Here is a 24,424-nt window from a genome sequence, read left to right on the forward strand (position 1 = left end):
CGTTTGTTAATAAATGTAAATAATGTAAATAACATAAACATACCATAATAGGTAAGAAATTAAAAAGAAAAATAACTGGGTTTAACCCGACTTACTAAATAGGAAGACAACTTCCCACTTGCCTATACAATCGAGTTACTGGACTTCATTGAACAGACTTTACAGGAGGATAAAATTTCCCCAGACATTGAAAAATATGTTTTTTAGTAATCAAAATTGCATGCCCCCATATTTTGTTTCATGAAAAATAAAAAAGTCTAATTAAAATACATACGTAACATATAAACTATACTTCAATCGGAAGAATAAATACCTTAAAACTATAAGTTCGAAAATTTTCCTCAAGTCGGTTCCTTTAAAAATTGAAGCGTAGCGGCTGTGTATATATGGATAACAATTTTTCTCACGGATTCGAAGCCCCGTAAAGTAAACCCGAAGTGGAGACAAGAATCCCCTATTTTTTTGGGATTATTTTGATCCCCAAAATAATTCGATGTGAGTATAGAGAAACTATCTCAATCTCCACACTCGTCTCGAAAATAATATCGATAATATAATATCGATATTAACATTAATAACAGAGACGAACATTAGTTTTGTCTCACCCTGCTTTCTCGTGTACGACTTGAGTTCGAGTCTCCACCCTATGAATTATTTTTTTTAAAAAAAATATATATAGTAAGTTAGTATTCAGGAACCCTCCAACATACCCCGCCTCAATAATACTTTTGAAACGAAGATAGGGGCGGAGATGAGGATTTTATCCCCACAGGTTCGGGATTTAGCACAAGTTTTTGTTTCCATGACGGGGATGGGAAACAGCTCGTCTCACCACGGCCCCATCATGAACGAACCACTTTAAACCACATTGACGACAACGCGAACAATTGAAATACACCACATCATCTACCATCATCTACCAAACATAGAATTGCAAAAACATACATTAAGGACACAGATTAGAGTCTGAGTTGAGGAAATCACTTCGTTATGCATGTATCAGAAGCGAATCACACCTAAAATAATCATGTTATGCATGAGTTCACTCAACCGCGATTTTATGCGTTTCTTTCTGAAACAGCCCTTTTCCTGCATAAGAAAACACAACACACATAAACCTTGTAAAAACGCAAGTTTCCATATTTTACAATCAAGTATAAACATGATTAGTGGTCGAGAATTTGCTTTTTGTTTATACCGGTAAGCTCCATACGGCAATGCACAATTATTGAAGACGATAGAAATGGAAAATTCTCAGGGGAACCAATAATAATAAAGAAAAAGAACGTCCAAATCTCATGGGGAAATAAAGACAAATGAACCCAAAAGCAAGATATCAAGCATTGCACGCTAAAACCACTGGGCTTCATGTTAACGTTGAGCATAAAACTGTCACTTTTCCAGCATAGTAAAACATTTTTGCTGCAGACTCGGCCAAAAAAAAGAAGCATGTAGTTTGAAGTTTTGCTGCAACTATAAATAGCTAGCACATTGTCAAATGAATACGAACCCTGCCAATCTCGAATTGAGGAAGATCGAATTACAGTCAAATAAACATAAATGTCTCACAATGAGGTCCATCGGGTGAATCGTCGTTACCAACAACATTCTAACCATGATATCTGCATTTGATACTGTTTACGTTTTTTGGTTGCGAAGATTCAAATACACATAAACCATCAACCCGTGTAAAATCTACCAGTAGGTTAACCACTTCATCTTATGTTCAACAAAGTAAACATAGGCATTAACCATGATCACACAAATGAAAACAAAGGAAATTAGTCACTAGACACTCTCGTCAAGAATGAAGTTGAAAAAATATGTTTAAAAGCCAATTTTTTTCCCATTATATACAAATATATCAGCCATAAATAAGACTTGCCTGGTACAGACATAGGGCGGCAGTTTTGGTGAACCGCATGCTTGACCCTTTCCTTCGGCGCAAGTGCCCGTTTAATAGCTATTTGCCTCGTGGAAGTGTAGCAGTCATCACACACATTCTCTCTCAAGCTGTCCATCCCGTTTCCAATATCCAGCATAGTTTTATCACTGCTTTTCCCGATCAGATCACAACACACGCTAGGGTCTTCCTTTCTATGAGAATGCACTCCTAATGTACAGAGCAGGAAATCTTCTCCAAATGTAAGAATCAAGAAAAATATGAAACTAGACTCCTAGGATACGTAAAACCTCCTTAAAATATTAAATAACATAGTCGAATGCTTATTAAGTTGTTCGCAAACTTGCCGATAGCATTATCCCATGTTTAAGGAAAAAGAACCAAACTTAACATTTTCCTGTTAAATAGAGTTAATTTGCAATTTTATTTTGGAATATGGAGTCTACGCTTTGGAAGGATGAAGAGCTCTTAGAAATAGATGAATCTCCTAGAATGTTTCAAGGCTTCAATAATCTTACACCTCTTTGTATCCAAATCAGTCAAGGGATTTCTCCTAACATATATGCGTACGTGCTTGTCGTAGAGGTGGAAAGAGGTGCAGAAAACACAAGTAAAAAAAATACTAGCAACCAAAAAATGTGCTAAAGTTTATCAATAAAATAAAATTTCTTCCTACCATTTCTTCGAAAATCCGAACCCAACATTTCCTTTTATGCTACATCTAACACTTCATGCTATGAACTGAGAAGATCCACCAATGCAAGAAAGTTATTCAATCCTACCCGCAAGTTGAAAACGATTTAACTAGGTGCTTTCATTTTTAAGCCATTTTACGGAAATCAAAACTTGAAACAGACTTTGACGTACAATGCTTTTTTCTACTTCGCATAAACGGAGTGTTCAGCAGTCGGATCGGTAATAAATTGGAAAATATTTGGTTTTATAAAATGCTTCACACATTGTTCTAAAACACTGATGGCAAATGGTTTTAAACACCACACAATGTCAGGTTTTAAAAGGTAGCTTCCGGGGTGGACCCAGAAACCTTTGGAAGAGATGGCGGACACAGCAGAGGAAGGCAATATGATGTGATATGCGCTAATAGGCTCCACCCCTGACTGTTTTTCATTTACATGGACCAAGAAATTTTAACACAATTCTGGAAAAAGAGCACCCTAATATGATTTTTTAAAAAAAAAATTCAGTTGCCGGATATCAAAATTCGTTAGCCTGGCCTCCTCCATATGGATTTCAGGTCCACTACCCAGTAAATCACCTCTCCAACAGATTGCCTAGGTCCTGCATACGCTTCTCATTCATGTTCATTATGCGCACATATATTACTTAAAATTAAATTGGACTTTCAAAGGAAAGCTTCAGAATTTCTACAATCACATAAGTTATCAGATATCAAGAAGCTTCGTCAATCCAATTGCACCTGTAAGAGCATTTGTAGTTTCCACAGCGGAATCCAATACCATTGGGGCATACATGAAGGAATCACATTTCAAATACTTGTCATGTTTCTTAGTGGGTTCACCCGATCCTTCACGTACAAAAATAAAAAATAAAAAATAAAAAAATTACAGCGAAAACAGAAACTGAACCGAAGCAAAAAGGGAGCAAGATTCAGCACCTTTACCCAATGAAGCGGGTGAAAATGTGGCAGACGATTGAGGAGAAATCAACGGCGAAAACATATAGGTGTCCGATTTCATGTAGTTCAAGAATTTCCGGAAAACAGTTCTCAGTCTTCTTTTGTTGCTACGCTTGATGGGTTTCTTGGCACAGGACACAACTTTCATGGTCATCGTTAAAGAACACAAAACACCAACAATTGGGTTGCTTCGCAGTCAATGAAGTTCGAGAGGAATGAAAGACAAACGAGGAATCAGGAACGGAAAATAATCTTGGTATGGAGGCGGTTGTTGACATGTGTTCACTGGACAACGTTTTACGTTGTACGGTTGACAGGTGCCCCAAATCCTTTATTTGTCCATTTATTGATTGATCCATGATACTGCCATTTGTGCTTTCAGGAAAAGACCACAAACCATAAATTTAATAAAAAACTATCGATAATTTTTTTTTAAAAATAGCTTCCATTGAAAATGATATAATCAATTTTGGTCTTAATTTAAGTTAATTTTCAAATTATTTTTTTAAAATATGTCAAGATATAAATATATTTTTAAAATTCTATTATCACCTGCCATCATCAATTTCTTATCTTATTTTTTTCTCCCACCATCGTATCGACTCATTCATATTAATCGAGATAAACTCTGAATACTAGATACGACATATCAATTTCTTTCTTATTTTCTTCTCCCGTCATCATATTGATTCATTCACATTGTGGGTGAAAAAAGGTCAAACCTCATATCACTCATTTTGACTCATTTATCAATTTTCGTCTCGAAATTTTGTATTTATGATTTGGTAGTTCAATATAGGAGTGGGCCAATGACATTTGAGGGTATCCAAACTTTGTTATAGGTATATGGCATTCTTTCGGGTTTATAATTTCATTTCCACCGAGCATACCAACAAAATAAATAGTGGAAGAACATTTCGATGCTAATTTATAATTTTATCCTATTGCTTGGGAATAATGAATTTTGAAAATGATTCAACATGGTTGTGGTTTACATATGTCAAAGTTGAAAGAATAAATGGGTTACTTCAACCAATAGATATTTATGTTCGATAGACACAAGATGGTTGCTAAGGCCATAAAAATGATATTTTACAATTCAAAGGAAAAACATGTCTTGTCATAGAAGAAATAATTTATTCTTAAATTATTTCTTTTCTTTTTTACATGAGTTTTGACTTTTTAGACTAATATTATTTATAACGAGATTTATTTCATTATCTTTATTTAAAAAAGTTTATTTCCTAATAAAATTTTAATTTACATATTTTGTAGGTATTTATTCAAGGAATTATATCTAAGTCAAAGAGACCTTATATATATAACGAATAATAGATACTACAAAAGAAGATAGGACAACAAGAGATAGAGCAAGGAAGAACGGAGAACACGTGTGTTTCTTTGGAAAAATCGAGTAATTGAGTCTCATCGTGTTTTTGCTATGTTGTCGTGGAGTATTGAAGACATTCGAGGACAACACTTAATTAAAGTGTGGATAAATAATTGTTTATTAAACTGAATTTGCATATATCATGTTTGGTTATTTCTGATGATAGAAATTTAGGATGCAATTTTTTCCCTTGATCTGTTAAGAGAATTATCTTTTTGTTATTCATAAGTATTCTTTTGGTGTGTAAACTGACTATTTTTCTAATGAGTCTTTCGTCGAGAAGCACTGTACAAGTGTGTTCACTTTTTCAAAATTATTTGCTTCTTGATTTATTTACGTAAAGTTTTGTGTATTAAATTATTATGTTGCATGTTGTCTTAAGTGCTATAACACCACATTAAACACTTAAATTTGAAACACACAATGACTCAAATATATAGTAATTTTATGTTAAAAAAATTTTATATTGGTATCAGACCGACACTTGATTTTACTAAGTGAGATTATGGTTATTTTTGCTTAACATGAAAAAATAAAGTACTATGGAAGCGTCACTTGTCAACAAGCTTCGACCACCAGTTCTAAGTGGATCCAACTATGCTCTTTGGAAAGTTATAAAAATGAGGGTCTACATCAAATCCATCGAAAAAAGGCATGGAAACATGCTTTCCATGGATGAACTCTACCAAAAATGGTGATTGTTTGATCAAATCAGAAAGCACATGAATTGAAGTCCAAATTTTGAATTTCAATTCAAAGACACTGAATGTCATCTTCACTTCAGTTAACACAAACATGTTCAGTCTTATTACCAATTGTCTCTACTAAGGATAGATGAGAAATCTTTCAAAAACACTGCGAAGGATCTGAAAGCATATGAAGAACCAAGGTGAGAATTCTTACCACCAAATTTGAGAATGGAAGAAACCGATACAATTATTGTTATGATCGTCGAGTGCATAATATTTCCAATGAAGCATTGAGTCTTGGTGATTTGATCTCAAATGAGAGATTGTTCAACAAAGTTTTAAGATTACTTCCAGAACGCTTCAACATCAAGAATGTGCTATTGATGAAATGCAAGAGACCACTAAGCTTGGACTAGATGAATTGATAAGTTTCTTTTGAACATTTGAGATGAAGCTGGACTTACAGAAGAAGGACAAAGAGAATAATATCACATTTCAAGTCTCTAACGACTCTTACAATTATTTATTTCAACTCTCTCAGAAATTCAATGAGTCTAACCCGTGTGAAGACTATATCTCGTTGATTACAAAAATAAAAAATAAATTGGAGACTACCTGAAGAAGATAAGAGACAAGAGAAAAACAGACCAGACACCCAAACTTCCAAGTATAGCTGCTCCCGAGAAAAATCAAAGGTTTTTACCCACTGAAGAAAAGTTTTGACCGAGGAATGAAAGAAAGAATCAATTAGATACTAAGAAATTCAACTCTATACAATGCAAAGAATGTATCGGTTTTGGACATTATGCAAAGTATTGATAAGCTTGATGGAGAATCTAACGAAGAACATGAATACAGTGAGGGGAAAATCATGCCTCTTTTTTTTTTAATGAACTAAATCATTAGAAAAGGTAAAAGTTTTTACAAATACAAATACACTGTGCATCCCCAGGAATAATACATTTCTCAAATCTCAATGCATAACACGAAAAACAATCTAATGCAGATAATCAATAACTTCAGCAGCATTGTCTATGGTTCTAAACACATGGATCTTAATCTTCATAACAGCAGCATTGATATTGGACAATTGGTTTTCAAATACTTTCTTGTTCCTAATGTTCCAAGTGTGGTACACCGTAGCAGCAAGAGCCACACACCTCATCTTATTAAAGTTACCACGGTAAAAACCTCTGAACGCAGCAAGGATAGACGAAGGTGATCCCATAATCTTCCTCATGTGAAGCCAAGAACGAATGTTATTCCATATCACTCTAGTAATCGGGCATGCAAAGAACAAGTGATTAATGGTTTCATCAGGAGCATTGCACAAAGCACACGATTTGTCTTCAAGGTACTCCAATCTGTCTCGAGTGAGGAGTTTCCGATGAGCAAGTAGCCACAAGATGAACTTGTGTCTTGGAAGAATGCAACTCTTTGAAATGAGAGGTTTCCAAGGCCATCTATGCTGTTGAGCAACAAAGAAATCATAGGCTCTATTCAAACCTTTCGAAACCAAACCAACTATCCAACATCTGAATCGAAGCTTGCGCCGAGCCGTGGGCTGAAATAAGATTATCTCGAATAATAATAATATTCTTGATGAGTGGAGATTGATATTTTTTTCAAACCCAGCTCCACACATTTGGAACATGACTATACACATGATTAATCCACTTTATCCACAAACTATCTTTCTTGTTATGAATATTCCAAAGTGTTTTTGCCAATAAAGCTTTGTTCCAAGCTTTCAAATTCTTTAGGCCCAAGCCACCTGCTTCAATTGGTTTGCATAGAGTGTGCCAAGCAATGGGTGGATGTTTAGTAGGCCAAAAAAAAATTCTGACATAATGAATATATTGCATCAATAACGCACGAGGGTAGAGGAAGAATAGATAACCAGAAACACTCAATACCCTGAACAACTGACCTGATAAGCTCAAGCTTACCCGCATAAGACAGTGAATGACGTGGCCAAGAGCTGATCTTAGTTGAAATGGTGTCGACTAGGAGGCTGTAATCCGAAGCCCTAAGTTGTTTGGACGCAAGACGCACTCATAAATATCTGAATGGAAGATTTCCAAGAGCAAAACTAGTCATATCAAGGATTTCCTGTCTCACAACGTCAGGAACACTAGCCATGTAAACATTAGATTTCAGTATATTGATTCGAAGGCCCGCCATATCCCCAAATCTATTCATGCAATGCATCATCAAAGAGACACTACGAGCATCACCTCGAGATAATAATAATAAATCATCAGCATAAGCTAGATGGGTGATTCCTAAGTTTTTACACTTAGGATGATACCCGGAAATTTGATTACGAGCCATCATCTTCAATTTTCGAGAAAGAACTTCAATGCATAAAGCAAATAAATAAGGGAATAGCGGATCACCTTGTCGAAGTCCTCTCTTGCCTTCAAAATGCCCAAGAAAGTGCCCATTGATGACAATAGAAAAAGAAGTCATGGAAACACATTCCATAATCCAGTTGATAAAAGAACATGGAAAATATAAGTGAGTGAGAACTCCCTTTAAGAAATACCAGTCAACTGTGTCATAGGCCTTCTGAAGATCACTTTAAGCATGCATCTAGGTGATCCTCGCTTCCTAGAATATTTCCTGAGTAGTTCTTGGGCGAGATGAATATTATCCACTATCGATCGACCTTCAATGAAACCTGTTTGCGCTCCATCAACCACCTTTCAAATCACGGTCCTCAATCTGCTCACAAGTATTTTCGAGATGATCTTGCAAAACACAGTACAACAAGAGATAGGTCTATAATCATGCACTAATGATGCTCCAGGTGTCTTCGGTATTAATGATATAATTGAATGATTCCACTGTTTCAAAATGCGCCCATTTTTGAAGAACTCAAGCATTGCATTAAAAACATCTTCCCCAATAATATGCCAAGAACTTTTGAAAAAGAAGGAGCCGTAGCCGTCGGGACCCGGAGCTTTGTCATTGTCAATGTCAAACACTGCCTCAACAACTTCAGCTTGAGTTGGTAAGCTCGTTAATTTTGCCAGCAATCTGAAGGAACTAACGGCCCAGATAATATAGACTCAACAGCAAGTGGTGTTATGTTAATCTTCGAACCTAGCAGAAGCTTGTAAAAACTAATAAACTCTTGAGCAATTTCACCTTGATGCATGGTTGTACGTCCATCAGCTTTTCGAATGGCTACAATGGCAATACGCTTGTTGTTTCTCTTAATGAGATCATGAAAGAATTTTGTGCATCAGTCACCTTGTTGAGTGTATTTGATTTTTGCTTTTTGTGCAATGAATAATCTCTATGCTTCCAACAAGATCTCGGCTTTTTTCTTAGTCTCTTTGTATCCATCTTGCATAACACCAGTAGTCAACAAAACATCCTGTAAATCCATTAGTTCTTTCTTCGCTTGAGTAGCCCTAGCCGAAATATGACTGAAATGATTTTGGTTAAGTCTCTGAAGTGGCCGTTTGAGAGAGTTAAAAAATTGCTTTAATCGAAATTGAGCTGTACCAAAGTCCCTGCACTTCCAATTACTCTGAACTAAACATTCAAAATTCGCATTCAAGACCCACATATTGAAAATTTTGAAGGGTCTTTTCTTAGGCAGTGTATTATCAAGAAAAGACACTATAGCTAGTGAATGATCCGAAACACAACCCGGCACCACAAATTCAGCAATACCATTAACATTCGATGTAAGCCAAGCATTGTTAACAAGTACCCTATCCAATTTGCTGCAAACCGTGGGACTAGACCATGTAGAGAAGCTACCAATATAAGAAAGATCAGATAGATCAATAGAGTTTACACAAGTCACAAAATCTTTAATTTCATAGTTCTTAACCTGTAAACCTCCTTTCTTTTCTTGTGCTGAGCCAAAACATTATTAAAGTCCCCTAATAGAATCCAAGGAGCATGGCAATTAGAACCAAAAGAAGTCAAGTCATTCCATAAGATTCTCCGTTGGCAGATAGTATTGAAACCATACACAAAAGAAGCCAAAAACCCGAACTTTGTCTTGTGACAAGTAATTCTAACATGAATATGTTGCTCACTCATACCAATAACATGTAGATCAAAATTATTTGGGTTCCATAAAACAAAAATTCAGCCCCTGGAATTAAGCTGAAAATTGTGAACTACATTCATACCTTGGAACCGCACCCGAAGCATGCTATTAAGAGCATTAACATCAAATTTCAATTCAAGAATACCAAAAACATCAATACGAAGAGTGCCAATAATAGATTGCACACTCTTTTGTTTTAGAGGTTTGTGAAAACATCTAACATTCCAACAAGCTACCTTCATTGAGAACCAGTGGCAATTGTGGGTTGCCGCCCCTTTTCATTCTTACCCAAGTACCGAGCAGAACTGTCTTTGTTGTTCATATCCACATATTCTGTATCACAAGAACGTGTGTCTTCATATCTTGAAAGAACTCTTTCATCTCCTTATTATTACCAACTTCTGAAACCTCCCCTTTAGTATTTTTCTTGTTCTTCTTATTCTTCTTTTTGTTGGTGACAGTGTGGAAATCATCAACAACAGTACCATGCATAGCATTATTTATTTCCAAGACTTCACATCCAACTGGTTTTTTACCTTTGTCAATTTTAGCATTCTGTTGTGCTCCAATTGCAGTCTCAGTAGAATTCATTACATCAGTTAATAACGAAGGAACTGTACCAGCATTAGAGGAAGTTGCAACATCAGTGACATCCCTCTTGTTTTGATCTGATGGAGATGTTCGAGAAGGTCCTGGATTTGAGTTTTTTCGCACTTTAGAACGCCCCCTAGAATGACCCAAGCGCCAAATAACACTCTTGGATCGAGCCCTATTATGAATGTTGCTATTATGATCACCTCCACCATTCAAACTTTATTTGCTACGCTGATTCTGATGAATACAAATATCTTTTGTATGTCCAAATTTGCGGCAATGTAAACAGAATTTGAGATCTTGCTCATAAGTGAACGAAATTACCACATCACCAATTGGTAGTTCAATTACCATGTCATTTGTCTTTGGCTTAGCAGTTTCTATTTCAATCAAAACTCTAGCATACTTGACCCTCTTACGTTGATGAGTAAGCATATCCATGTGTATAGGAGTCCCTATCCGGGATGCCCCTTTACTCAAAATGTTGACATTCCTACAGTCCGGTGGTAGACCATGAATTTGGACCCAAGATGGCACCGTATTCATATCTTCTTCCCTAAATCTGAAACATCTCGGCATTTCCTTGAGAAACAAGTGAAATCCATAAACCATGTAGGAGCCTCCACGCAATACCTTGTTTTTGGCTTCAACATTGGGAAAAGTAAAGATAATCCAACCACTCTCATGAGTTTGGAACTTGATATCTGCACCCCATCTTCGCACCAAATCAAATAGTGCAGCAGTGGGAGGCTTTCCACTAATCACATAACCAAGAAGACATATACCATATGTATCATCTATAGAATCAATGTCATTCATTCCAAATTTGAGTTTATCAGTACCCGTATCCATACATTCCAACTTATAGTCTTCATTTGCTATCCTATTATTTTTAAACAAGCTAGCATAAGTCACCCTAGCTTTCTTCCGTGGTAAATCAAAAAAATCAGGACGCGAGCTTGGATTGGCTTGATTATCTTTCACTGCCATCTTGTTATTGTCACAAGTGGTGTTATTTTGGACTTCATTGCACAATTCGGATGTTGTACCAATAGTAGGAACAATAGAATTCTGCTGCAAAACTCTATCACCTGATACAGTACCTTCAGAGTTCATTGGGACAAATCGTCAAACACTTAATCTGCAGTCACGAGGAGTTAAGAATAAAACTCGAGAATGATATAACCCTAGATGCAAAGTAAATCACAAAGCAGGAGAACAAAACGATGTGATAATGAAGGATAACTGTAATCGATCAAGGAGCACTTAATAAGTCCGTAATGTAGCAAAATTCAAAAGCAAGAAAGCCAGCAGATTAGTGGAGGAGAAAAGTAAGATGCAAGTTGATCCACTGAATGTTGTGTTGGGTGTTGCAAAACCTAGTAGAAACACCTTTCCAAACTCATCAAGCTCAATCAGTTTCAATTGACAACCTTCAGTGATACAAGTGACCTGGAAACACAAGAAGTAGATAAAGAGGAAGTCTCCTTGGATAGCATACAAAAACTATATGAGGAACTATACGTTGATAGGATAAAAATAAATAAATTGAACTCAGTTCTCTCAAAAGAAAATATCGAGTTGAAAAGTTATGTGGCCAGACTTTAGGTGATCTTAAGTAAAAAGGACCTGGAGATGGACAAGATCAAGGCTAAGCTCGAAAAAGCAACACAAACTCTTTCTAAGTTCAACTTAAGCTCAACCAAACTAGACTCCATACTGATGATGGGAAAGGGCATCAAAGCTGGTCTGGGATTCAACATCAATATGTTCGAAATTGGATAATCTTCCAACTCTATATCACAACCAATTGTGTTTGTGAAAGGGAGTTTTGATACATCTATCTCAACAATAGTTGTCCCTACGGCCAATAACGTTCCAACTAAGAGAAAATATTTGGCACCAAAGCCATAACGAAAGAGATGTCGCTTTGTATGTCACTACTGTTATAAACCTGATCACATCAAACCTTACTACTTCAAGCTGATGGATGACTACATGAGCTGGTAGGCTAATTGGATGTTGCCCAAAGTTTCATATAACACCAACCACAACACCTAAGACTGAGATTTGTTGCACTGTAGATGATCACACCATATGACAGGTTTTACAGAACACCTTACTGGCTACATTGAACAAAAAAGTGGTCGAATGAACTATGAAGGTGGTGCTAAAAGGAAAAATTGTTTATAAAGGGACACTGAACGTGAATGGACTTCCTAAACTTCACAACATACGTAATAAGCATTAATCAATTATGTGATGATGTCTTGCATGTTAAGTTTGACAAAAATATTTGTGAAATTTTGATAAATACAATGCATGTGTTATGACAGATATGAGATATGCCGAAAACTGCTATCAACTGGGAGAAGAACACAGTTGCAGACACACGAAAGTAAGTGAGATAGATTTGTGGCATCAAAAGTTGAGACATGTAAACTTCAAGACTTGAAGAATATGGGAAAATACGATGTTTTGCAAGGTATTCCTAATCTAACCTCAGGAATACAGTATGTTTGTGGGACATGTCAAAAAGGCAAGCGAGTTCTGGTGCCATATCAAGTGTTGCAACATTTTGACACAACACAATGTCTTGAATGGTTACATATAAATCTTATGGGTCCAATGGATGTGGAAAACTTGGAAGGTAAAAAATATTCATTTGTTTATGTTGATGACTTCTCACGGTTCGCATGAGTTGGAATAGTTGACAAAACATTTTTTATGTTTGTCAAAAACCAACATACGCTTTTATTACAAATATATGTTGATGATATTATTTTTGGGTCGACTAACCCCAAACTTTGTTAGAAATTAGCTAAGATGATTCATGATAAATTGGAAATAAGTATGATGGGAGAATTGTCGTTCTTCTTAGGATTACAAGTTAGACAACTCGAATAGAAGAACTGACCCAACCCCAATGACTTCGTCAACTGCACTTGATAAAGATGAAGGGGGATTTCCAGTACAGGTATAATGTATCAATGTTTAATTGGTCCTTTGTTGTACCTTACTGCTAGTATACCAGACATAATATTTACAGTATGCATCTGTGCTAGATTTCAATATGACCCGAAGCAATCTCATCATATTAGTTGCTAAAGGTATACTGAAAAAATTAAAGGGTACTCAAAACATTGGTCTTTGGCATTCAAAATATTCTACATTTAATCTTGTGTTCTATAAATCCAGACTATGCAAGTTGAAAATTTGACAGAAAAAGTATTAGTAGTTTCTGTCAATTTTTTGTGATAGATTGATCTCTTTATTTAGAAAAATCAGATTTCCATGGCAGTTATATTGTAGAAGACGGATATTTAGCTGTTGGAAGCTGATGTTCTCAAATGCTTTGGATTCAGCAACAATTAAGAGATTATGATAGCACTACCTCTGAATCACCTATTTTCTACGACAATACAAGTGCAATAATCATCACTTACAATGCAGTACTGAAATACAGAACCAAGCATATTGATTTCTCCATACAAATAATGGCGTAATTTTCAAAGCCAACACAATAACGGCCAATTCAAGATCATGAACAGGGTAACGAGTTTCATGAGATTTTAATTGACGAGACGCATAAGCAACAACCTTGCCATGTTGCATCATAACACAACCCAAACCTTTACCAACCTGAGGGAATAGTAAGCACAGGTGCTGTGGTCAATCTCGTCTTCAATTCAAGAAAGCTAGCTTCACATTCATCTAACCAAATGAATATCTGATTCTTCTGTGTCAGTTGAGTAATAAGTTCAGCTATTCTCGAAAATCCTTCAATAAAACGACGATAATAACCAGCTAAACCCATGAAGCTACAAATCTCAGGGACATTCTTAGATATCGGCCAATTCAATACAACTTCAACCTTAGCAGGATCCATAGATATGTCATGTCTCGAAATGACGTGACCCAAAAATACTACTTTATCCATCTAGAATTCACATTTGGACAATTTAGCATATAAATGGACATTGCGAAGAGTTTGAAGTACCAGTCTCAAATGTTCAGCATGCTCCTTTTTCGATTTCAAATATACAAGAATATCATCAATAAAGATGATAAATCGGTCAAGAAAATCTCGAAAGACACAATTCATTAGATCCATAAAGACAACATGAGCATTGTTGAGACCGAAAGGCATAACCAAAACCTCATAATGCACATACCTGGTACGGAAAGCAGTTTTATGTACATCTTCTTCTCGAACTCGTACTTGATGATAACCAAAATGAAGATCAATCTTAGAGTAGACAGAAGTACACTGAACCTGATCTAATAATTCATCAATACGAGGAAGTGGATACTTATTTTTCACAGTAGCCCGATTCAGTTGCCTATAATCAATACACATTTGCATAGTACCATCTTTCTTTCGAACAAATAAAACTGGAGCTCCCCAAGGTGATACACTTGGTCAAATATATCCTTAATCGAGAAAATCCTGTAATTGATCTTTCAATTCTTTCAATTCCAGAGGTGTCATGCGATAAGGAGCTTTAGAAATAGGCGCAGTCCCCGGTACAAGATCAATACTAAATTAGACTTCTCGATGAGGCGGAAAATCAGGAATCTCATCGGGAAATACATCCGGGAACTCTTTAGCAAGAGGAATAGCAGATAAAGAGGGCTCATTTTTAGAGATATCAACAGCATAAATAAAAAAATCCTCATCTCCGCTAAACAAAAGCCGGGACATTTCTAGAGATGATACCAAAGGAATTTTAGCTTGAGAACTCTTGCCATAAAAATTCCACTCGAGTCCATCAACGGGTCGAAACCGAACCACTCCATGAAAACAATCAACAGTAGTTCGATTGGTTGTCAGGATATCCATGCCGACAACACAATCAAAGTCATGCATTGGAAGAACAATCAGATTCAGAAATATCACATTATCCACATGGATCAATACACAATTATGCACAACTTGTTCAGACAGAATAATCTTTCATGTTGGCGTGGCTATCGATAAAGTATCATACAATGAAGTACACATAATATCATGGGATGCAACAAATGCATGAGATATGATGAGTGAGATGCTCCTGTATCAAATAAAACACGTGCAGGATAATCGCAAAGCATGCAGATACCTGCAATCACACCACCAGGAGCTTCTTTTGCCTGTTCCTCAGTCATGGCATATACTCAAGCTTGAGGAGGGCCTTGGACCATCTGACCACCCGGTCCTCGATATCGGGGAATGTTCGACTGCTGGATAAAGAGAATAGGAGTAGCAGGTCTCATCATATTAGGGCCACCTATCTTGGCTGGAGTTGGAAAGAAGGCATACCCTTATTCAGACATACACGTGAGAAATGGCCTTCTTGCCCATATTGGTAACATGTACCAAACATACCCCGACATTTCTCGATAGTATGATTGCCTCCACAATGGCTACAATAAGGAGCAATAACGGGACTCTCTCGTTGGGATCCACGGGAACTAGAAGAAGATGAAGAAGACGTAGAACCAGTCTTTTAAACTTTTTACCTTTTGGACGCAAGGTATGCTGCTGAGCTGACACTTGAGGTGGAGGAAAGTACTGAGGACCTCCTCGCCTTAATCCAGCTTCAGCTGACTTAGCTCGTTCAATTGCCTCTGTGTAGCTAGTAGGAAAACCAGAAATGACAAAAGTATATATAGCAGGATTAAACTATTCACAAACCTGTTATATTTCGCTTTTGGGTTTGCAGCTACATGAGGCGCATATTTCAACAAAGTAGAAAATTTAGAAGCATATTCTGCAACAGTCATCGTTCTCTATTGCAGACTATTGAATTCATTTTCTTGGGCAATATAATAAGATGGAGGAGAGTACTGCTCAAGAAATTGGGCCTTGAAGACATTCCATGTGACTTCAACATCGACCTCATTCAGTCCAATCTCAGCGGCTTCCCACCAAGATTTTGCACGGTCCTTTAATTGATAAAGGGCAAGTTTCAAGGCTTGGAATATTCCACAATATTAAACAAGTGCTCGATATCCTTCGATCTTGCCTCTGTTCTTTCACACTCTTAGTGGCAAAGAACCTCGGTGGTTTAAGATCTTGGAATCGAGCCATAACCAAATCCATGAACATTCCTTCGAATTGTCCAACCATCCTCTCGGTACTACTGCTCATAGTAGTTTCATTTGTGGGATCCATCTACAAAATATAATATGAATATCACAATTAAATATCAACTATACATCCGCATCATATCAAATCGTCAATCTCATCAACAACTTACTCACACTAAATCAAGCAAGAGCAAGTAATACAAGTAAATCAAACACAAACGCACAATTCATTTGTGCCTATTCAAGTGTACACAAGACTCAATCGAGCATTCCCAGTTATGCTCTGATACTATACCGTGTGGGATCATTAACTCCTAATCGTTATTACAATACAATTTGATTAGAGTTAATTAATTACAGCAAAAAACGAGTAAAATTTTCTTACAATAAGCCCAAAATGTGCCAACTATAATTATAATACTAAAAATAATATATAATAAGGTATCGTCTAAATACATCACATCATAAAATAAGCCCACATATGACTNACTCCCTCCAGAAGTACCTTCTCTGGTCTCCTGATAACCTGGAGTACCTCTCATTGTCCACACACAAAAACAACAACAGCCCCCCTTGGGGTGAGCAAAAGCTCCGTATTGAACAACCATAATATATACAACATGTATCAACACGATGATATATGATATGCAATACATGCATGTCATGGAGAAATCAAGTCAAATTGCCCATCCACTGAGCATGTATCGGAACCAATCGAATCGCTATCAAATCAATGCTCGAGTTGGCATACCAGCCTCAGTCAAGTATAAGAGAATATCCGTATGATAGCGTCGTCAAAGCGTCATAAAATCTAAAATCTCAACCAATCAATCATAGGGGCTATGAATGACAATGTTTTTAAGGGTCACATAATGCCAAACATAGCATCATGCTCACAAACCCCAAAATCAAAATCAAATGATATAAATGTATTCAATGATCATAGCTTAACGTGCATGTGATGTATCGATGTATGAATAAAATGATGTGTATTAACAAAATATTTATTTTATACATCGATATACCAATCATGAATGTCATGTATGCCACATCAACTCAACAAATAAGACATATAGACACATATTTTCAGTTAAATAAATCAAACATATATCATATGACACAGATACATGTCGTATGTTACCCGGTCGTAACATACCTCAATTCTTCGTTTTCAGTTCAATGTAGCTTTAGGATTTTAGTATAGAAAATCTATCTACATAATAAAAATATTTATCTTAATCAATTAATTCATTCAAATGCAATACTAATAGCGTATTTGAATGTATCAATTCGTTCTACGTTATTCAGTTTAACCTTTTCATGATTAGGATAATTATATAGCATTATAAATCCTAATAACTCGTTGTTATACAATCATTATTATGCATCCATTCATTTACAATCAAAATTCAAGTTTCAAAAATATTTTGAAACTTTGAAAATTCATATAAAATTTAAATCATAACAAAATTTAATTCCAACTTTTAAAGTTAGTTTCTCGTCGGTTATTCTATCGCATATATTGATCTCGAATTCAAACAGATGTTATTCCAACGATTCAATAAATAAAAGTTCTGAATCGAGAAGAAAATTACCTCAAAAGAATGCTCTCAACACGAGGATTCCGAATATATAATTTGTTTCGAGTTTCGACAACGTTTCAAGGTAGATTCAAACGATAGAACATGAATTCCAACCTTTTCCATTCGAAGCTTCATAGGAAATGAAAAGAATCGTATAGAAAAACTCATGTTTATCAACATTAAATGTTGTGCAGCCAAGGTATGAATGCAGGGGCGTGAGAAGTGGTGCAACCGCGCGCCTAGTTATGCCCGAAACATGTTTTACACAGCCGCACGCGTGGGTGCTTGGAGGGGCGCTGTATTCTGTCTGAAATACTATTTTAGATTTCGAATTAGCAAAAGTGGTCAAAATCAAAGTTTTATATCTATGTCTTGATTTCATTTGCTACCAACCTCACTCAATTTGGATATCGGACGTGAGAGTTATGCTCATTTACCCAAAATGTGTCAGTGCAGGAACTTCAATACACATCATACACTTCGGGATGGTTTTGTCCTAATTTTCAAATGGATTTGGACAAAAATCAAAACTTGAAAGTTTTAGTACTATGTATTAACTTTCTAATGAAATTGGTTTCATTTCATTTGTACTAATACTAAAATAATTATGCTAAAAACCGTAACATGTGTCATTTCTCTATTGCGGTTTAACATACTTTTCAAACACAAATCAATTAACAATACAATCTTTCATTACTACAACATATTTTCTCACTTTCATTGTCAATTATATACTTCGTACACTTAATAACATGACAATTTCATGAATTATTGATAATCGAAATATGATTTACGATAATACAATGCGGGGTCCTTACAGCTACGGTAGGACAAGTGTTGGCTCAAAGACAAAGGGAAAATCTGCCCCCAACAACTCCTCCAAATCAGAACGCATATCAGGAAGACATGATAATGTTTATTGTTGAGATGGAATACTTGCGAGAGACTCGGGTGGCCCCTCTTCCTCCACAGCCTCGAGCTGTTCATTCTCTGCAAAAATCCTAGCAGTGGAGCTATCTAATTACTTTAGGTTTTTCAATATAGGGAACTATAACGGAAAAGAGACCCAAAATATCACCTCTCACGATTTGAGAACGTTGCATTATTACACCAATATGTCGACCATGCCAAATGTCAGGTCTTCGTCAACACCTTGACCGGGGTAGCACAACAATGATTTAATTTGATTGAGCTAGAGAGAATTTGAACGTTTCAAGATTTTAGCACAATCTTCTTGAACAGATTTACGAGCAGAAAGAAGCAACCATTGATCGCGTGGAGTATTTTTTGCATAGACAACAACATCAAGAGATTTTGTGCGCTAATATTCACAATTTTAATTCTAGGGTGGTAGAAGTCCCTTCGGTAACTCAAAATTTATTAATAAGCATTTTCATTCAGGGCCTACGGCCAGGAGACCTATTTAATTTGTTAGTGAAAACCCATTAGTTTTGTAGCAAAGTCAGAAAATTACTTTAATACGGAAGAAGAACAGACAACTCGCGTGGAGGAGCCCAGGCGAACACACGCAGTACAAAGGAGGCTCGATCAGGAAACCCAGTGGCTCATCCGACCCCAGCCAATCCAATGGAGTTTCTGCGACATTTTGCCACATATACTCCATTGAAAATGAACAAGTCTCCAGCCCTTGAAATCTACGAGAAAATAATTCTCATTCAGAGTCCACGACGAAGTGATAAAGGATCCCCGAGGACCCCACTTCTGACAGGTATTGCAACTTCGATAAAAATTATGGTCATACTACTGATGATTGCAGATTGGATCAAGATATTTATAGATTAATTCAACAAGATTTGGGCATGAGAGACATTCTGGCCCGAGCAAAAGAAAATCATAGGTCTTCTAAATGGGCTCGACTAGCTCAGCACCTTATAAGCCCAACGTAGCTTGTCAAGTACAAAATTCTGACCAGATCGACACTTTATAAGTCCAACATCGCTTGTCAAGTACAAAAGTCTAGCTAACTCGGCATCTTATTAGCCCAACGTAGCTTGGCAATTACAAAATCTCGACCAACAAGTTTGATACTTCGCAAAAATTTGAATTTGGGCATATAGCTTCTTGTCTGGGTAGATATATTATTGGATTATATTTTACGATTTTGAACATTTCACCTCTTACACGGATGAACACCCTGGTCAGCTTATAAGTTCAAACAATTAGAAAAGTTTAATTTTTCACACCCTGCTTGGGTGATTACCCTACACAATTACAAGTTTTATACTTGGAAAAAAAATTTAAATTTTTATACTAACCGAATAGTCACCTCACTAGAACATAAGATCCAATACTTAGAAATTTTTAAGTTTCACATCCTCCCCGGACATATACTCTGCCCGGCTCATATGTTTAACATTCGATGGTAGATTGGGTTATGAGTTTTATACATAGAAAAAATTCAAATTTTTACATTTTTTGTCCAATCAAGAACCTTGCTAGGTTTATATTTATAACACTTATTTAATTTTTTTGAATTCTATTATATTACTTGGATAAATATTTTTCTTGGATTATAAGCTTAATATATGTATTGTATACTCAGCTCAGGCTGGAAACCAAAAACATTAATGTAAAGTGAAAGGTCATTTAATTGAGACAAAAGTCCTAAACTATTAAAAAGAAAACAAATTTTAAAAAATAAAGATCAGGGATCCTAGAAGCTTGCAAGCTCTTCCTTGGTCTCATCCACCTCAGAAACCTCCCCCTCCTTGGGAATATCCTCAATGGCCTTCTCTAGGTTCAAGAAAGAGTTCGGATGCTTGAATTACAGATAACCATTAGCCCGAAATTTTGCCAAATATCCATGCAAGCCCTGCTTGAAGTACTCGACCGTCGTGTCTAAGCTAAGATCTTCGAACTCTTTCGACTTTATAAAATCATCTTTTTTATTTTTCCAAAGAGCCTCGGTCTCCTGTAGTTGGCTCAATAGTGGAGTTTCTAAGTCAAGAGCCACCTTGTCCAGTTAGTCTCTCTCCTGTTCAGCCAATGTAGCCTTCTCACAAAAATTCTTCATCACAGCCAGGAGAGAAGCCTTCTCTTCCATTGCCTGAGTATCCGCGGCATGGAGCTACTGCATCAACACTCCATGCCGAGCCCACATGCCATCCATGTCCTTATGATGGGACTGGGCAACTACCCTTGCACGGATAGAGTACTCTTCGGCAAAAACATGCTCTGCATAGGAAAGAAAAACAACACAAGCAATCAAACTTAGGCCCAAGAGTAATATAAATAAGACAATAAAAGTACCAAGGGTACTCACACTGAGGAACATATGTTCGGCCACTTCCTGGTCGGAAGCTCCCTATATCATCTGCAGTTCAGCATCAGAGATCAAGTTTTGCAGTAAGCTCAACGCCATGGGACCGAGTTATTTTGTCAGAGTGAAACCCTGAGGTCATAGATGGGCCTCCCGACCCGAGTTGGGGCGCGCAACAGAGAAACCGAGTCCCGAACATCAATCATCGGGCTCTTCTGGGCAGCCCGGACATCTTTCTTAGAAGAGCCCCTAAGACCTTTCCTAGATGAAGATCCCCAACCCCTGATGAAATGGCCTTCTGCGCGGAGAGTGCGGGGGCCTTTTTCTTCTTCCCAACAAGCTTCTCCTAGGGCGGGGCACTATACATTTTTGAAAACGAAAAAGGAACTTACTAAATGGTCGAATAAAACTATGGAAAATAACTTGGTTGAAATTTTTGGTCGGGATTTGCTAAACAGTGCAACAGAATAACGACATAGAAGAAAGAAAAGTTAAAATGACATTGAAGGATCTTTTAATTATAGGAAATTACGGATGATCATAAACACATGACCAAAAATGACCTGATGGCCCAAATTTGTGCAGGAAGCCGAAGAGACATCTCGAGAAGGTAAACGGGTGCGAGATCTCAACCATTCGTATGAATATCAACTGCCAAGAATAGAAACACAAGGATCAAAATATTGATCGTTGATTTTAACGGCTCATATGGTATCCAAACACACACATATTTGAAAGAAACAGTGTGCGGATTCAGATCTTGACCGTCCATTTTTGCGGTTTGGATCTAGCCTAAATTAACACAAATTTTTAAGAAACACTACTAGTCCAGAATCAATACATTGAACTCGGATCGACCACGTCTCAGTCCAAATACTAAAGGGAGATACTTTTGATACCCCTTACATCCAACCCAACACGGACCGAACCAAATTGTTCAAGATCTGAACTCATTTACAAAGCTGATCAGCCCATATTTCACATGAATAGACCAAATTAAGGGCCCAAGATCTTCCAACAAATTCGAACTTTTCTCTACTAGGGAAAAGTGTCACACAAGATAGAAATGCCCGATTGCTCGAGCGGCATCGTCCGAGCCGAGCTCAACCGAATAATTATAGAGGTGAATACATGATCCTATTAATGCAAAATACCCAGTCAAATCTCCTCTAAAAAAAAAAAAAAAAACTCTAACGAAATCAGGATACTTAAAAAAACCGAAACGTATTAAAGATAATATCAAATCAGGACAGATCTGGCCACGAATCTGGGATTTCACCAACGTGTCGCACCGAGATTTTTTTTCCTAGGAGGTATCTAGCTCCTTAAAAGTTATACAAATAAATTATTTCTCATGATTTTTATGCATCGGTAATCAAATAAGAAAATCAAATGCGTTGTGCTGGCCAATCATGGATCTCCATGTGTCATCACAACATGAGACAAATTTCCAGTTAAATTCAAGAACGGGCCTAGGCAAAAACTTATGGGCTAGAAAACCCAACACACCCAATCTGTTAATAAATTGATATTAATTGGCCCCATTGAAAAGGTTATGTTAAAAAATAAAATAAAATAAAAAGTTCATTGTATAGGTTCTCTTAGAGGTGAGAAAAAATACCGAATTTTCGATATACCGAGATTACCGTACCGAAAAAATGTCGAATTTACCGAATTTTCGGTATATCGAAGATTTCGGTACGATACGATAACAATACCGAATTTTTCGGCACGGTAACGGTATGCAATTTGAAAATTTCGGTATATACCGAATACCGAAATACAGAAAAAATATACAAAAATTTTAAAATATATAATATTTTAAAATAATAAATATATAAAAATTTTAAAATATAAGGTTTTTTTCAGTATAAAACGGTATATATCGATACCGTATCAAAATCTCGGTATACCGTACAATTTCGGTATAATCGGTATGCTAGTTACATGTACCGAAATTTTTGGTATACCGAAATTTTCTATACGATATCAGTATGAATGTTTTTATACCGTAATTTTCAGTACGGTATATGGTATAAGATTTTCGACACGATACGATACGGTATACCATCCTTAGGTTCTCTCACACTTTCAAAATTAATTTTCATATTTTAATTAAAATTTTATTATTGAATAAAATTTTAATATGATCATAATTAAAAAAAGGGGGAGACATACCAGACATTTTGGTTCTCTCTTTTGGGCACACAATACATGTCGATGGACACTTTTGGTTAGAGTGCTATACACACCATGTGAGATGCTGTAGCTGATGGCTTTATAAAAAAAATTTATAGTTGGCACATTCTCATGCTATAGCTATCACATACACGTATATCGTTTTATCAAATATTGGATCAATTTTATGATATATATATTTTATCTGAGTCATCAATAAAAAAAATTATTTTCTATTGTAAATATGAGCAGAATTGACTCGTTTCATGAATAAAGATCCGTGAGTCAGTCTTATATCTATTTGTTAATTAATCATGAACATTATAGATATGTCGACGCAAATATAATGTTATTGACATAAATCTTATTTCATTTGGATCACTATCTGAAGAACTTTTCCCCTCTTTTTCTTCGAAACATTAATAAAGTAATTTATATGAAAAGGTGATTAAACAAAAACGTCATAGTGTATGGACAAATAATTGATTGAAGATAGTATAAAAATATTACTTTATCAAGCGTGCGAATTGCAGTCAATCTTTATCATCTCACTCTATTTCTCTCTAATAATTGGAATTGGGACCTCTTCTCGCAACAAGTATATTAAAACTCATTTAAAAAAAAAATTGCTAAGATCTGTGTTAAAATTAAATCACCTGTCATGTTAAAATTAAATAATTAATTTAAACGCCTGTTTCTGGAAAAAAAATCTACAAAAAATGGCCATTAGGCTGTGATTATTTTTTAAAATTTATTTAATTTCTATTTATTGTTTTATCTGCTAACATTAATAACTATTTTGACATAATTTATTTATTTTGCATAAAAAATTTTATTACTCAAAGATCTAGTAATCACAAAACTTTACATTAATGTAATTAATAAATTACAAATCTGCTTAGTTTATGTATTGCTAGTCGGAAAATACATATTAATTTAATTTCACATGATAAATTTATCTTCAACCATTGCTAGTAAAGAGACGCGTATTTTTGTAATCAAA

General features: G+C 36.0%; 1 protein-coding gene across 3 annotated transcripts; it reads right to left on the bottom strand.

The window, feature by feature from the left end:
* Positions 1–868: 868 nt before the first annotated feature.
* LOC140982605 (uncharacterized) lies at positions 869–3,887 on the bottom strand. 3 transcript variants are annotated; one of them, XM_073449193.1, is made up of 5 exons: positions 3,540–3,887; positions 3,342–3,449; positions 1,886–2,134; positions 1,017–1,089; positions 869–906 (listed from the first exon to the last, which is right to left on the bottom strand). In XM_073449193.1, exons 1-4 carry the CDS (start codon positions 3,712–3,714, stop codon positions 1,043–1,045), a joined length of 579 nt encoding a protein of 192 aa, XP_073305294.1. In that variant the 5' UTR covers positions 3,715–3,887; the 3' UTR covers positions 869–906; positions 1,017–1,042. The 3 variants fall into 3 exon arrangements, with proteins under 3 accessions (XP_073305294.1, XP_073305284.1, XP_073305302.1); XM_073449183.1 differs by having other exon boundaries at positions 869–1,089; positions 3,540–3,885; XM_073449201.1 differs by having other exon boundaries at positions 869–1,089; positions 1,886–2,113; positions 3,540–3,876.
* Positions 3,888–24,424: the final 20,537 nt, after the last annotated feature.

This window comes from Primulina huaijiensis, chromosome 1, assembly GCF_012295235.1.
Source record: "Primulina huaijiensis isolate GDHJ02 chromosome 1, ASM1229523v2, whole genome shotgun sequence".
NCBI lineage: Eukaryota > Viridiplantae > Streptophyta > Magnoliopsida > Lamiales > Gesneriaceae > Primulina > Primulina huaijiensis.